Genomic DNA, 12,639 nt, shown 5'->3' on the forward strand with positions numbered 1-12,639 from the left:
TCTGCCACCCTTATTCACATTGCCAGCAATCTTACTCCACTGCCGTCCCATTGGAGTCACGGGGCTTCTTGTGTGGAAAATTGCTACAGTGTGCGAGTGGTCGAGTCTGGACTGAAGCTATTGCTAAGGTTACCACTGGAATGTTTAAGTACTGGGGCTCAGATCCTCAAAGGGCTTTAGGCACCAAATTCCCATGAGCATTAGGTACCTAAATACCTTGGCAGATACCGGCTTGACCCCTCTTCGGTGTCAAAACTAGGTGCCGTAGATACATACGCATCTTACAGTGGCCCCACTGTTATACAGTAGCAGTGAGTAACCCAGACCAAGCCAAGCCTCCTACTTGAGAAGAAAAAGTCTCCGAAATGATCAAATTGACTATAACACTGATACTTCGCCTGTGCTATAGCCTCGTCCATCTGAGGCCTTCAGGGAGCATTAATTAAGATGGAAAAACTGATGCACAGAGAAGATCAGGCAGGCTAGCCAAAAACAACTGCCCATTAGCTGATTAAATACGGTTCAAACCTGCTTTATGGAGGCCAGAGAGTGAAGTTTTGCCTTTTCTTTACTGACCCCAGGCTCTCTGCATAGAATGAAAGCATTGCCTGGTTCATTGTGCCTGACATCATGGGTATGCCTAAAAGCAACTGTGGCTTTCGCGTCACGGTGAGTGAGCCTTTGGTCACAAGGGGCCACATTCGTCTCTGTTAGACCAGTGGCAATCCAGAGCAATGCTACTGGAGGCAATGAAATTACACCAGTGTAAGGGAAACATTTGGCTCAAACACGCCTACTACCAAAAGTGGTTTACTCCACTTGGGGGGGAAAAATCAGTGCTTATGAATCCAGCACCAGGTGGTGTGGACCAAAATGCAGGTGGAATCCAGCTTCAATCAGCAGAAAGGCAGGAAAGACTCACCCCCCAACACTAAGGTTTTAGAAGCATCTTACTGGTATCCTTGCCATGCTCACTACCAGCTTTTAAAATGCAGCCGGTACAAGGGCCAACTTAGCCCACCCCAGCTGTATGAGTGGCCATCCAAGGAATGGCTGCCGCAGTCCATAGACGGCTGTACGCTGCAGCCTGAATGCTTTGTGAGCGTTGCTCTCAGCGAGTTTCCCAAGAAGAAAATAGATGATGCACAAGGGCTGGAAGAGAGACAAATATGACAGGTATAGACCCCCCAAGGAGGGAAAGCAGCAGTTTAGAGTGGGCTAAAGTATTATGGGATGGGCTCGAGCAATGGTAGGTAAGCAAGAAAAAGGTTCTTGCAGTAAGCGCAATTATCCTGTTGAAAACTCTCCCCAGGGAAGCAATGGACAGTGCCTGAAATATTTAAAACTAGTCTGCTCAAAGCCCTGGTGTTCACACTGTGGGGAACAAACCTACATTGGCCCAGGATGAGGGGACAGACGATTTACTCCTGTAGTTCTTTACCCTCTTCTAACGTCCCTTCCCCGGCCATCAAAGATTAGAGGATGAAGACCCTTGGAGGCAACCATCCATGGGCAGGGAGTTACCAAGAGTTAACGCTCCTCTTATTTGCAGACCTGTACAATGGTTAACTTCTGAAGGTTTGGAAACACTCCTCTTGAGAAAGGAACATGTGTGAGCAGCAACCCAAAGCCAGGCTAGCAGGATGGAGAAACCTTGAGGTCAGTGTCATAGGCTAGATACTCTTGCTAAAAGTGCCATGGGGGCTTTAATGCTCAGAGGTGACCAAGATCTCAGTTCTACCATGAAACGTCTAGAGACCATCCAGAAGAAGGGCGTTCCAATGAGGATTGCAGACGGCTCACGACAGGCACCCAATCACCAGCTCTGAAATGCCTCCGCTCCTTGACGGGATGACTCAACTCTTCATCTTAACAAGGAAGAGGACCTGAGCTCTCTGCAGTTAATTCTGCTTGCAGCTGGTGGGTGTTATGTCTGAGCCCCTCACACTGCGCTCCTGCCTGCTCTGCCCACGTATGATGATCTCACGGCTAAGGTTGGTTCCGACATCCTTGGGCTAAACAATCCTTTTTCCCCACTGTTGTGTAATGTTCTTCCTACCTCCTGAGCCCCAGTGATGCCTGCATTTCAAAGCTAGGATTTCAGTTCTCGCCACAGAGAGATAAATCCTGCTAGGTCACCCATTTTAAAGGCAAGACATTGCTTTTTCTTCCAAACTACCCAGTGCATCGTGTTTGCTGAACGATAACTTGCCAAGGTTAGGAACAAATATTTATCTCACCACGTATTGGTTCTATGCTGCAGCTAATCTCCATTATTGGCTTCAGGTCAAACTGGTCTTACCCTATAAGTAGTCAGCAGCCCCCTTTGCTGAACCTAGACCATCGCCATGTTCGGGTTTGTGTTCCTCACTTTGCTCCTGGGCTATGGTAAGTTTTTTATGTGGCAACTCCAGGCTTCTTGGATGGGAGGGGAGAGGGGAGGCCCAAAATGAGTGCCGGGGCTGCCAAATGACGGCCTTGGCGACTGAAGGCCTCTCACTCACCACGAGCTGGAGCACAGAGCAAGCTTCCTGCCAGTGTCCCTCAAACCTACGCCACAGGGGTGTCTTCCAAGTGCCAGGTGGGAATTCAGTTACCATGGCCCAGTTAGACCTTGGCCTCACTATAGAGACTCCAGACAAGGTGACCAGTTCACACCCGCTGCAATATGGACACCAGTCCCTGAGAATCTGACAATTGCGCTTGAGAATGTACCAAATTTGGGTCAGTTAACTTGGGGGATTTCCTTGGTGCGATTTGCTGTCAGTGCCCACAGCATATCGAATGCAGGTTTACCATACACAGGGCTTCTCCTCTTCCTTCCTAAGTTTCCTTGGTATGTTGTGCCACATCCTTTAGTGAGCATCTTTTCTGCGGATGCCCAGCTCAGCTTGATGAAGAACTTGCACTCAATCCAGTTACACGGGCGGACGGGGGGCGGGGGAATTCGGGAGGAAATAAAGCTCACAAGCACATGCCACATCCCCAGATGAACTTGGGGCTCCTTGAGCTGGTTAGCAGACAGGAGCATAGGGTCAGGCCATCCGTATGAGGTTGTGGTACTTCGTAAATGCTCATCTCTCTTCCCTGCTGCATTTCCCAGCCTACAGCTGCGGCGTCCCTGCCTACCCACCTTATGTCACCCGGGTGGTCGGAGGTGAAGATGCCAATCCCCACAGCTGGCCCTGGCAGGTAAAGAAGCAGCGTTATTATTGCCCAAAATGGGGCTTTATTTTTTTTAACCACTGGGTGAAATCCAGGCTAATGTCTTCATGATTTCGGTGAATTCCAGATTTCCCTCCAATACGACAAAAGTGGCGTCTGGGCTCACACATGTGGCGGGACCCTTATTGCTACCAACTGGGTCCTCACTGCGGCCCACTGCATCAGGTAAACCAGTGGCTTTCAATCTTTCCAGACGACTGTACCCCTTGCAGGAGTCTGATTGGTCTTGTGTACCCCACTTAAAACAACTTGCTGACAAAACCAGACGCAAAGATACACGATTACTGAAAAATTTCTTACTGTCTCATTTTTAGCATGTAATTATAAAAATAAATCAATTGGAATATAAATATTGTACTCACAGTTAAGTGTATAGTCTACACAGCAGTATAAACCAGTCATTGTCTGTATGAAATTTTAGTGTGTACTGACTTTGCTAGTGCTTTTTATGTAGCCTGTTGCAAAACTAGGCTAATCTCTAGATGAGTTGCTGTACCCCCTGGAAGACCTCTGCGTACCCCCAGGGATACACGTACCCATAGTTGAGAACCACTGAGATAGCCATGGTCGGCAAAAGAAGGCAGATAAGCCATGCGCACGAACTAGGAGCTGAAGTCTTTTGCTAAGGGAACGGGCCCAGAGCCCTTGACCAGGAAGTCCAAGTGTTTAGTGCAGAAAAGCAACCAGGTGAGAAAAGCTGGGGGAGGGAACCAAGAGTGAGACTATGCAACTCATGCTACAGGTGCGTGGGTCTTTGCCTTCATCTGGTGCCTGATCCACATTGAGGCTAATAGCTGTCCACTAACAGAGTTACTTCCTTAGCTTTCATTGGTGGCTTTGTCACAGCTAGGAAATTTAATGCCAGGCCTAGCAGATAAACTGTGAATTTGGAGGCAATCAAGAGAGGTTTAAGTTTAACCGCGTTTTCTCCTGCCGTTTGTTCCTATAGCAGCAGCAGAACGTACCGAGTTCTACTGGGGAAACAAAACCTGGAGGTCGAGGAACCTGGCTCTGTGGCCGCTGCTGTGGAGAAGATCATTGTCCATGAGAAATGGAACACCTTCCTGATCGTGTAAATCCGCTAAGGCCCCAGGGTGCTGGTGGTGGGGGCTCTGCAATCTCTCTTTCAGCAATTCTGCTGTCAAAGCTTAGCTCAAATCAGCCAGTTCTGGATCTATTTCATTGATTGCCCGCAAAGCCACTTGGATTAAAATATGCCTCTGACAATTGCAATAAGGAAAGTTGCTATTCAGACAGGCCAATCTTGTGTAAAGTGAATTATTGGGTAATGTCATCAATCCTCATTCTCCCACCACCGCCCCAAATGCACTGCCGGCCTATCCCTGCTATGACCTGGAGTCACAGGACGTATTTCCTGTGGGAAGCTGAGTGGGCGGGGTTTGCTTTCTGACTGGTTGCCGTGCGGGATGAGATTTGGTGAGGTAGTTTTAGGGAAGGATTGCTTTTGTAATGGAATGTCATGCTTCAAATGAAATCAATTCAATCAAATTCAGAAGACAGGCCGGGCTAAGGCAGAAACACCTCAGCAGTTGTTTTATGGCTACGTTGGCTGTCCATGTATTTTTTTTTTGACTGGCTCAGATATTACACTTGGTTTATTCTCATAACTCAAGTTTAAAGTGTTTGCAAACTAAGGCATATATTTAATGCGTGCGAAAAAGTGGTTGGTAAAATTCTCAAAAAGGCCCAAGTGACTTAGGCACCTAGGTCTCACTGAAAGTCAAAGGGACACAGGCTTTAAGTACCCAGGTCATTTTTGAAAATGGGACTTAAGCCATTTTGAGACTTTTGCTCTTTATACAGTATATTAATATTGCATCTTTATTTACGGTGGGATTCTTTTTTAATACCATGTTTTGGCCCTGCATAGAGCTACTGAACTGGGCTTGTGACCTCTCTGCTCGAGAGAGTTGCTGTTTGCTCTGTGGGTCTGCCTTCCACACCAAGGATCATAGAATATCAGGGTTGGAAGGGACCTCAGGAGGTCATCTAGTCCAACCCCTTGCTCAAAGCAGGACCAATCCCCAACTAAATCATCAGGATTGAGCCATCATATTAGACATAGATCTCCAGCAGTTAGAAATGAGAAAAGGAAGGAAAGGAAGGTTGTTAGTGAGTCCACTCGCTCTCGAGCGTGGACAGAACAAGAAATTGAACATCTTACTCAGCTAGAAAAGAAATATGCGGGTAAGAGAGTCTCAGAGGGTCTCTCAGGAGCCTCAGTGTTTCCCAGCTGGGTTTAAACTTCCCCTTCCGATCTGATTTGGGTTTCAGCAATGATATTGCCCTGATCAAGCTGGCTGAGCCCGTGGAAGTGAGCGAGACGATCCAGCCTGCCTGCCTGCCCGCAAGCGGCGCCCTCTTGACGCAAGACTTCCCCTGCTACATCACCGGATGGGGACGCCTCTGGAGTGAGTAGAGCACCTTCTCCTACAGCCGTGGTGTCCCGCTCCTCGGACGTGGCCCAATGCCGATAGACTCCAGTCTTTGCTGAGTGTTACTCCAGGCTACCAGTTTTAACAATGAGCCTCTTCTGCAACCTTCCCATGTCACTGGTCCCGCTCTGACACGCCATGGCCACTGGCCCTCTCACAAGGCTAAGATTTGGAATAGCCCATGCACTGTGAAAGGCTAGAGCGAGCACGGGCTGGTTCAGGGGAGGTCACGGCCTGGGGAACTGGTGCAGGTGGCCAAAAAGACTGAAAACTATTGTGCTAGAGTGAATGGGGCCCAGTGCCTCCAGGCTGGCTGAGCTCCTGAACCAGAAACCCCTGGATGTCTGAGCTTGGATTTCTCTTGGAACCAGATCAGATCTCAGACTCCCAAGAGAGCTAAAAAATCATAGAGGTTAGGGGTGGAAGAGACTTAGGAGGAGAGTTACTAGTTTACCTGCTTGACAATGCAGCATTGTTCCCTACTGTATGTTTCTAGTCCTTTGCCCAATCTAGTCTCCTCTGATTAACATCTTAAATTTACCTTTACTCAGTTTCTTACAATAATGCTTTTACTCACCCTCAGTGATTCTTCTCCTTCCTTTGCTGTTTGCACCCTTCATATATTGGTATCTTTTGTGGTCACCGATAGCCAGTCAATCTGATGTTTCCATTTTCTGACATAACCTCACGTGTGTAGAAGACAGCTCCTGACTTGGCTTCTCGCCTGTGTAAAATGCTCCTGATGGTTCTTTTTCTTTTTTTGTGATTCACTCTCTTCACCAGCCAACGGCCCCATCTCTGATGACCTCCAGCAGGCACTGCTGCCTGTGGTGGACCATGCCACTTGCAGTCAGCAGGACTGGTGGGGCTTCAGCGTCAAGGAAACCATGGTCTGTGCCGGAGGAGATGGAGTCGTTTCTGGATGCAATGTAAGTTTTCCCAGCACGGTAGTGCTGCATCCTTTCTTATCACCTCCCGAGGAAGGTGAGCAAATCCTGTTGGCAGGAACTGGGGCATGTGCTGGTGGGTTCAAAGCTGCATCTCAGTGGCTCTTAGGGACTCCCTAGCTATGAAAATTCAACCAAGAAAGTCCTCTGGATAATGACATCAAAGTGAGACTTGGCACCTCTGATATTTGCTGACAAGCTGAGTGAGTTTTGTGGCACAGCTGAGCAGTCCATGTATCAACTTTGGAATACAGCGCTCCCTGGAGTTACAGGTTCAAACCTAAGCAGGGATCAAGTCACCCCTCAAGCCAAGTTATTTACTTCTTTTGGGGGGGGGAGGGAGTGGATTGAACTCAACCTTACAAACCAGTGTCCTTTTTGGTCCGTGCAAATTAAGTAAAGATCCCATAATACTTTTCATAAGATCCCAGTGTCTCTTCTAACTGTTGAGCAGAAAGAGCTAATCTGGCCATTTGCCACACCAGAGTGGCTGCATTTCATTGGTGATGTATGCTGTTGACAAAGCAGAACAAAAATGTAAAAGATGTATCCACTTCATAGTTGGGCACAAGGCCCATCCTCTGAACTAAAGCAGCTGTTGCAGGTTAGAACCGAAGTGCGTGGGTGGAGAAGAAGTCTGAAGGTGCTCGCCTCACCCCATCTGAACATCAGTCTCTTATTTTCATGCAGACGCTAATTCACCCACTTCTGATAGAACAGTGGAATTCAACTTGGCCACACACCCAATAGAACGAGTTACTCGAATACATGAAAGAAGATACGCAAGGCTGCCTTGAAAAAGTCAAAGCTACCGGTTATTTCCCACTCCGAGTAGAGAGAAAAATGTATCCTATGTACAGCGCCGGGTCACATACTGACTTTTTGAACAGTGACCACAGTACAGTGTGGAGGCACTCTGAATTATCCCCAAGAGTTTGAAGGACACTAGACCAAAACAAAAAAAAAAAAGGCAGAAATTCTCTCTTAATCCTCCCAAAGTCTTAATACTAAGAAAACCAGCCAAGCCTTATCCCTAAGCCAGAAGCACTGTTACTATAATAAAAGTTTCTCTGTTTTATGTTGTGTCAGGGAGATTCTGGAGGCCCACTGAACTGCTACGGTGCTAACGCTTGGGAAGTACATGGCATTGTGAGCTTTGGATCTGGGCTGGGCTGCAACACTCGTAAGAAGCCAACTGTCTTCACCCGGGTGTCTGCCTACATCGACTGGATCAATGAGGTAGGTATCGGCCCATTAAAGCAAAGCGCCAGGTGCTTAACTAGATTTCTGCACACCTACATGAAATGATTACCGGTTGACCCATCCCAGAACTGCTATCTCTGTTTCCTTTTCAGTCAGTTCTAGATGACTAAATCAAATGTACAGGCCTGCACCAAACCCCTCAGACTCTGGGGAAATTTGGAGCAGGATTGCAACTAGACAGTATTTGGTCCTGCCATGAGGGCAGGGGACTGGACTCAATGACCTCTCGAGGTCCCTTCCAGTCCTAGAATCTATGAACAGCCTTGGCCCATCTTGGGTGCCATCTCTACACAGCAAATGGTTTTGCTGCTGTCCTACAAAAATGAGGCGTTCTTGTGTCCAGTGTCAAAAATGGAGGCCTAAAGTTAGGCTCCTAAGTCATTACTTAGGTGTTGAAGTAAGTAGCCTGAGCACCAAGGCACTTCCATTGACTTCAGTGGGATTTCAGTGAGAGCTATTAGGTAATCGGCAACTTTGAAAGTCCAGCCATTTATTTAGGCCCTAGCTTTGAGCCTCCTGGCCTAGAAATAGTCTACAATGTCTAGTAGGAGAGCAGGCAACCCAGAGAAACTTAACTCAGCTGCACCATGCAGAAGTATTGGGGGGTTGCCTCAGATGCGGACGTTACTTTCGAGGATAGTGGTCAGCTGTTAGGACACTCTTTGAAATGTATAAAGAAATCCCCCAGTTTTACGACCAGCTTCTTGCATGTGTATAAATCTAATTGGATACCCAGGACTTCGGGCCCATCTGCTTCAACTTGCCACAGTATACGTTACACCCCTCCAGTAGGAGAGAGCTATTCATGCTTCAGACCGAGTGGATTTGTAAATAAGAACTTGCTTTACCGGGAACCATTTAGTCTGGTTTCGTGTGAAACTGTAACTTATTTTTTAAAAACGATTAACACTGCTTCTTTTCTTTCCCCTGTCACCAGAAAATAAATCTCAACTGAAGAGTCCAGCTCATTTCATTGATTGTAAATCCCAGGAAACCCTAATAAATTGTCTCATCATAACTTTCCTTGGTCCAGAGGCTGCTTGAAATGTGTCTGACACATGGGTACTTATTTACAGTAAATACACACAGTGCCGGTGACATCAGTTAAGTTACACTGATTGACACCAGCTGAGGATCTGGCCCGGCTTTTTGTCTTTTCCCAGGGGCTCTTATACAGGGGAGAAAATACCTGAGACCATACTATGGAATCGTGTGAATATCAACAGGCAAGGGCTGAAAGCAGATGGTTGTCCTTACTACTGCTATTACTGCAGCAGAACCTAGAGTTCCCAGTGCTATTCCACCAGGCGCTGTCCAAACACACAACAGAGAGATGGCCTGTCCCTCCAACAGCCAATTCCTAAAGGATGGGCGAGCCCAGGCTGGGCTAAAAGCAAGGGGTATCAGCTCAGCAGCGAAATGATCAAAGCTATTCTGGCATTTGTACATAAAGCTGTAGTGAAAGTTGCATTGCTCTGATTTCGGATGCTGATACATGCACTTATACAACGGCTTTATCTCGCCGGTGATGCATCCCAAATCAGCAAGCCCGCGAACCCGCGTCAGTTGCCCACGACCAGGCTTGGTTCTTTGTGGAGTGTAACTCTAAAGTATCCCCTGTCTTACTGGTCAGTAACTTCAGGCTCCGTTTGAACAAGTCGAAGACATTTCCCTCTGCGGCAGAGGGAAGCCCGTTCACCCATACGTTTACGGTCCTGTGCTTGCAAAACCACATAGGACATTCCTGTGGCCCCATTTCCCCGCAACCACTCAAAGGAAGATTTTTGTTATGCACAAGCAGCAAAGCAAAGGAGGGGGGAAGGTGTCAGTCCCACCTGGGATCACTCTCTGCCTGAACCTTTCATTTTTACGGTGAAAGGGATGTATGGATGCCCCCGTATGCTTTGATAGATCATGCAGTAGAACACAGGGCTCAAATGACAAGTTACCATCTCCGTTAACACCACCGGTCTGGTGTGACTGGGACGTGCACTGCTGGAGATCCCCAACCATGGAGGGAGGAGGAGCAAAGCAGTAGAGCCACTCCCTGGCAGCTGCTGTGCACTCCGCCACAGTTCAGGGCAACTGCAGCTGTATTCCCCCTCCATGGTCCAGCAAGGCACCCACTCTCAGGCGTCCGGCTCCCCAGCCGTCCGCTCGCTTGGGCGGAGACCTGCATCTTTCCCATTTCTGACCGGGGTATTTCCAGGCTGCACTGTTCCCTGCCTACACTGTGGTATCCCCAGCAAGACAGACTGCCTAACCCAGCCAGCATCTGCCCTTTGCTTTCTCTCCAGAGGCTACTAACAGGGTAATGGCCCACAGTTAAGTTACCGTGCAGCCCTTTCTAAGCAAGCACATTTATTCTTAAGGTGAAAGCATTACAGGGAAATAATTAAAAACAATAAAAGAACATACACGCTTGCTAATAAGCTTACTGGAGATCAGCTCCTAATGCCAACGGGCACTGGCAGGAGTCAGTCCTTCAAACCCTATGCACGGTTTTCTCCTGGGGCTACAAGTTCACAACTGCTTTAGCTCAGAACAAGAACAACCATGCATAGGTTTTGTTTTTCCTTTATAAGGCTTGGGTCTTTGCTCTTGTCCCCATGTAACAGGTGATCAGCAGACAAATGTCCTTTCCTCAGGGCACAGCTTCAGAAGGCTGGGCTTTTGCCTAACTGGGAAGGAGGGATGGTTGTACATTTGCATTCACCTCCCCGTGACGATTTTCTGGGACGCCCACTTAAATTTGTTTGTCCTAAAAGTTCATTCTTGCCTGGCACATTGTTTCAAATAGTCCTTTGCGGCTCAAAATACATCCCAGAGTTTACACTGGTCACCTCTCGCCGCTAGAGAAGTTGTGTACAATTCCACAATAACACATAAACTTTGCCTTTTTAATGGCTGCCAGAGCTACTTAACCTTAATTCAATCAGGATTTTCATGGATGATGCAGGAAATTGCCCTGTCGCACAACCCTGTTGTGTAGGGGAGTGGCTAGGGGATTAATGCAGTCCTAGACCTGCCAGATCCAACCCTCCCCTGACCTGCTCCTTCAAAAACACCTGTGCATTGGGGAAGGGAGCATGGCTTTGTAGACTCCCTCTGTGGGCTCCTGGAAACCTGCCCCACCTTTCCATGGGCAGTGGAATGGTACCTGTTTGACTGCAATCAGGGCTCTTGCCACTATTTTTTTAAGGGTGAGGGGAAGAGAAAAGATTTGGCTCTTACTCTGTACAGCGTCTCTTAAGGGTGCCTGGTGCTGGAAGCCAGGCATTGCTGAGTTCTAATCCATTCACTGTTACCTCACATGAGCCACCTCGTCATTCTCTAGGCAAAATGGGGTTAACACCTCCCTACGTTCCGGGGAGCACAGAGGGGGCTAGCTGGTCAGTGCTTTGAGGATGAGCAGAGAGACTAAGATAGATCAAGAGGCTTCACAGAGCTAGAGCAGAGCACCCCAGGAATGAAGGGGCAGCACCCAATCCATGCGCTCCAAACAGCGCCTCCTGGTGACTTTTAGGTTCACTACACGACCTACATTGCAAATTGGCAATACTGTAAAATATTCACACATATCCTGCCCACCACCATCCCTTGCTCTCTGTATAAGTCAGTTGGCCTTTCTAAATTAAAGTGCCCGTGACACTGGGGAATTGAGTACACTGGTTAAAAACAGCCCAATTCCTGTTGCACACACATAGCTGTTTGCCACCAGTCCCCCTGCCCGTGTGCTGAGTCTTCCCAGAGCACATGGATTAATGGCTCCAACTTCTGCAGTGGGTTTTGCCCTGCGTTCAAATATTCCTCTGCTGTGGATTGATGCTGAGACCAAACGCATCTCAAATCTGAGCCACCCTGCGTGCATTGGAGAGCTCCGACATCAAGGCAGGGAAGAACGGCAAGGGAATGAACAACAACTTCTGCAGAACCAAAGGTCTCGGGGAAGCAGTTCAGGTCGTAGTCTGGAGATGGGGCTGAGTTTAATGGGAGTTGAGGTCACACGCTGGGGTAACAGACAGGACTGAAGTAGCTCAGACAATCTAATGCAACAAGTTTCTTTACTTGAGCCGGACTGGAAACCTAAACGTATTGACATCCCCGCGAGAGGAGGGTTGATCTGATTATCGCCATGGTGTAGGACTCAGGAGACCCAGCGTCTATTCCCTGCTCTGCCACTGACTTCCTTGGGCACGTCACATAGCTTCTCTGTGCCTGGGTTCCCCAGCTTTAATATGGGGGCACTAGCACGTCACGTGAGGCTAATACATTACAGAGTGTGAGATGCTCAGCTACTACAGTGACACAGGACGACGAGTAGATAGAAAGATCTGATCAATTAATGGGCAGTTTCTCCATGCAAATAACAGTAAGAAAGCCACATTACGTATCTCACCCCAACACTGCGCTAGGCACTATACTGGCACGTCTGGAGGAGCCTGGCTTCCTGCCCCCAAAGGACTTACATGCTTTGTACCACCGCTCAAGAACCAGCGCCGCCAATGCAACAGACGCAAGTAAATGACGGGGAAACCCAAGGTGTGATTGTAAGAACTAGCCCCATTTAATATCCTAACCCGTCATTACCTGGGAAATGGTTGGACAACAACCAAAGATGGATTTTTGTAAGGAAAAGTTGGTGGGACCCATACGCAGCCGTCTGGTGAGTTTCCAGCAGGAAGAGCTTTACCAGGGCCGTGGAAAAGTTCTTAAATACAGTTTCTAGCTTCCCAATTACTTTGGGG

General features: G+C 48.1%; 1 protein-coding gene across 1 annotated transcript; it reads left to right on the plus strand.

The window, feature by feature from the left end:
• Positions 1–2,348: 2,348 nt before the first annotated feature.
• LOC112112439 (chymotrypsin-C-like) lies at positions 2,349–8,846 on the plus strand. Its single transcript, XM_026659940.1, has 8 exons — positions 2,349–2,388; positions 3,104–3,192; positions 3,293–3,390; positions 4,175–4,297; positions 5,521–5,657; positions 6,465–6,610; positions 7,718–7,867; positions 8,829–8,846. The coding sequence occupies exons 1-8, from the start codon at positions 2,349–2,351 to the stop codon at positions 8,844–8,846; spliced, it is 801 nt and encodes a 266-aa protein (XP_026515725.1).
• Positions 8,847–12,639: the final 3,793 nt, after the last annotated feature.

Source organism: Terrapene carolina, unplaced genomic scaffold, assembly GCF_002925995.2.
Source record: "Terrapene carolina triunguis isolate 2854851 unplaced genomic scaffold, T_m_triunguis-2.0 Scaffold714, whole genome shotgun sequence".
In the NCBI taxonomy this organism is placed as follows: domain Eukaryota; kingdom Metazoa; phylum Chordata; order Testudines; family Emydidae; genus Terrapene; species Terrapene triunguis.

Excerpts from the sequence above, each read along its gene's own strand:
- LOC112112439 (XM_026659940.1), top strand. The coding sequence starts at position 2,349 with ATGTTCGGGTTTGTGTTCCTCACTTTGCTCCTGGGCTATG. Across the intron at positions 4,298-5,520 it reads TGGAACACCTTCCTGATCGT|CAATGATATTGCCCTGATCA; the intron begins GTAAATCCGCTA and ends TTTGGGTTTCAG. Across the intron at positions 6,611-7,717 it reads GAGTCGTTTCTGGATGCAAT|GGAGATTCTGGAGGCCCACT; the intron begins GTAAGTTTTCCC and ends ATGTTGTGTCAG.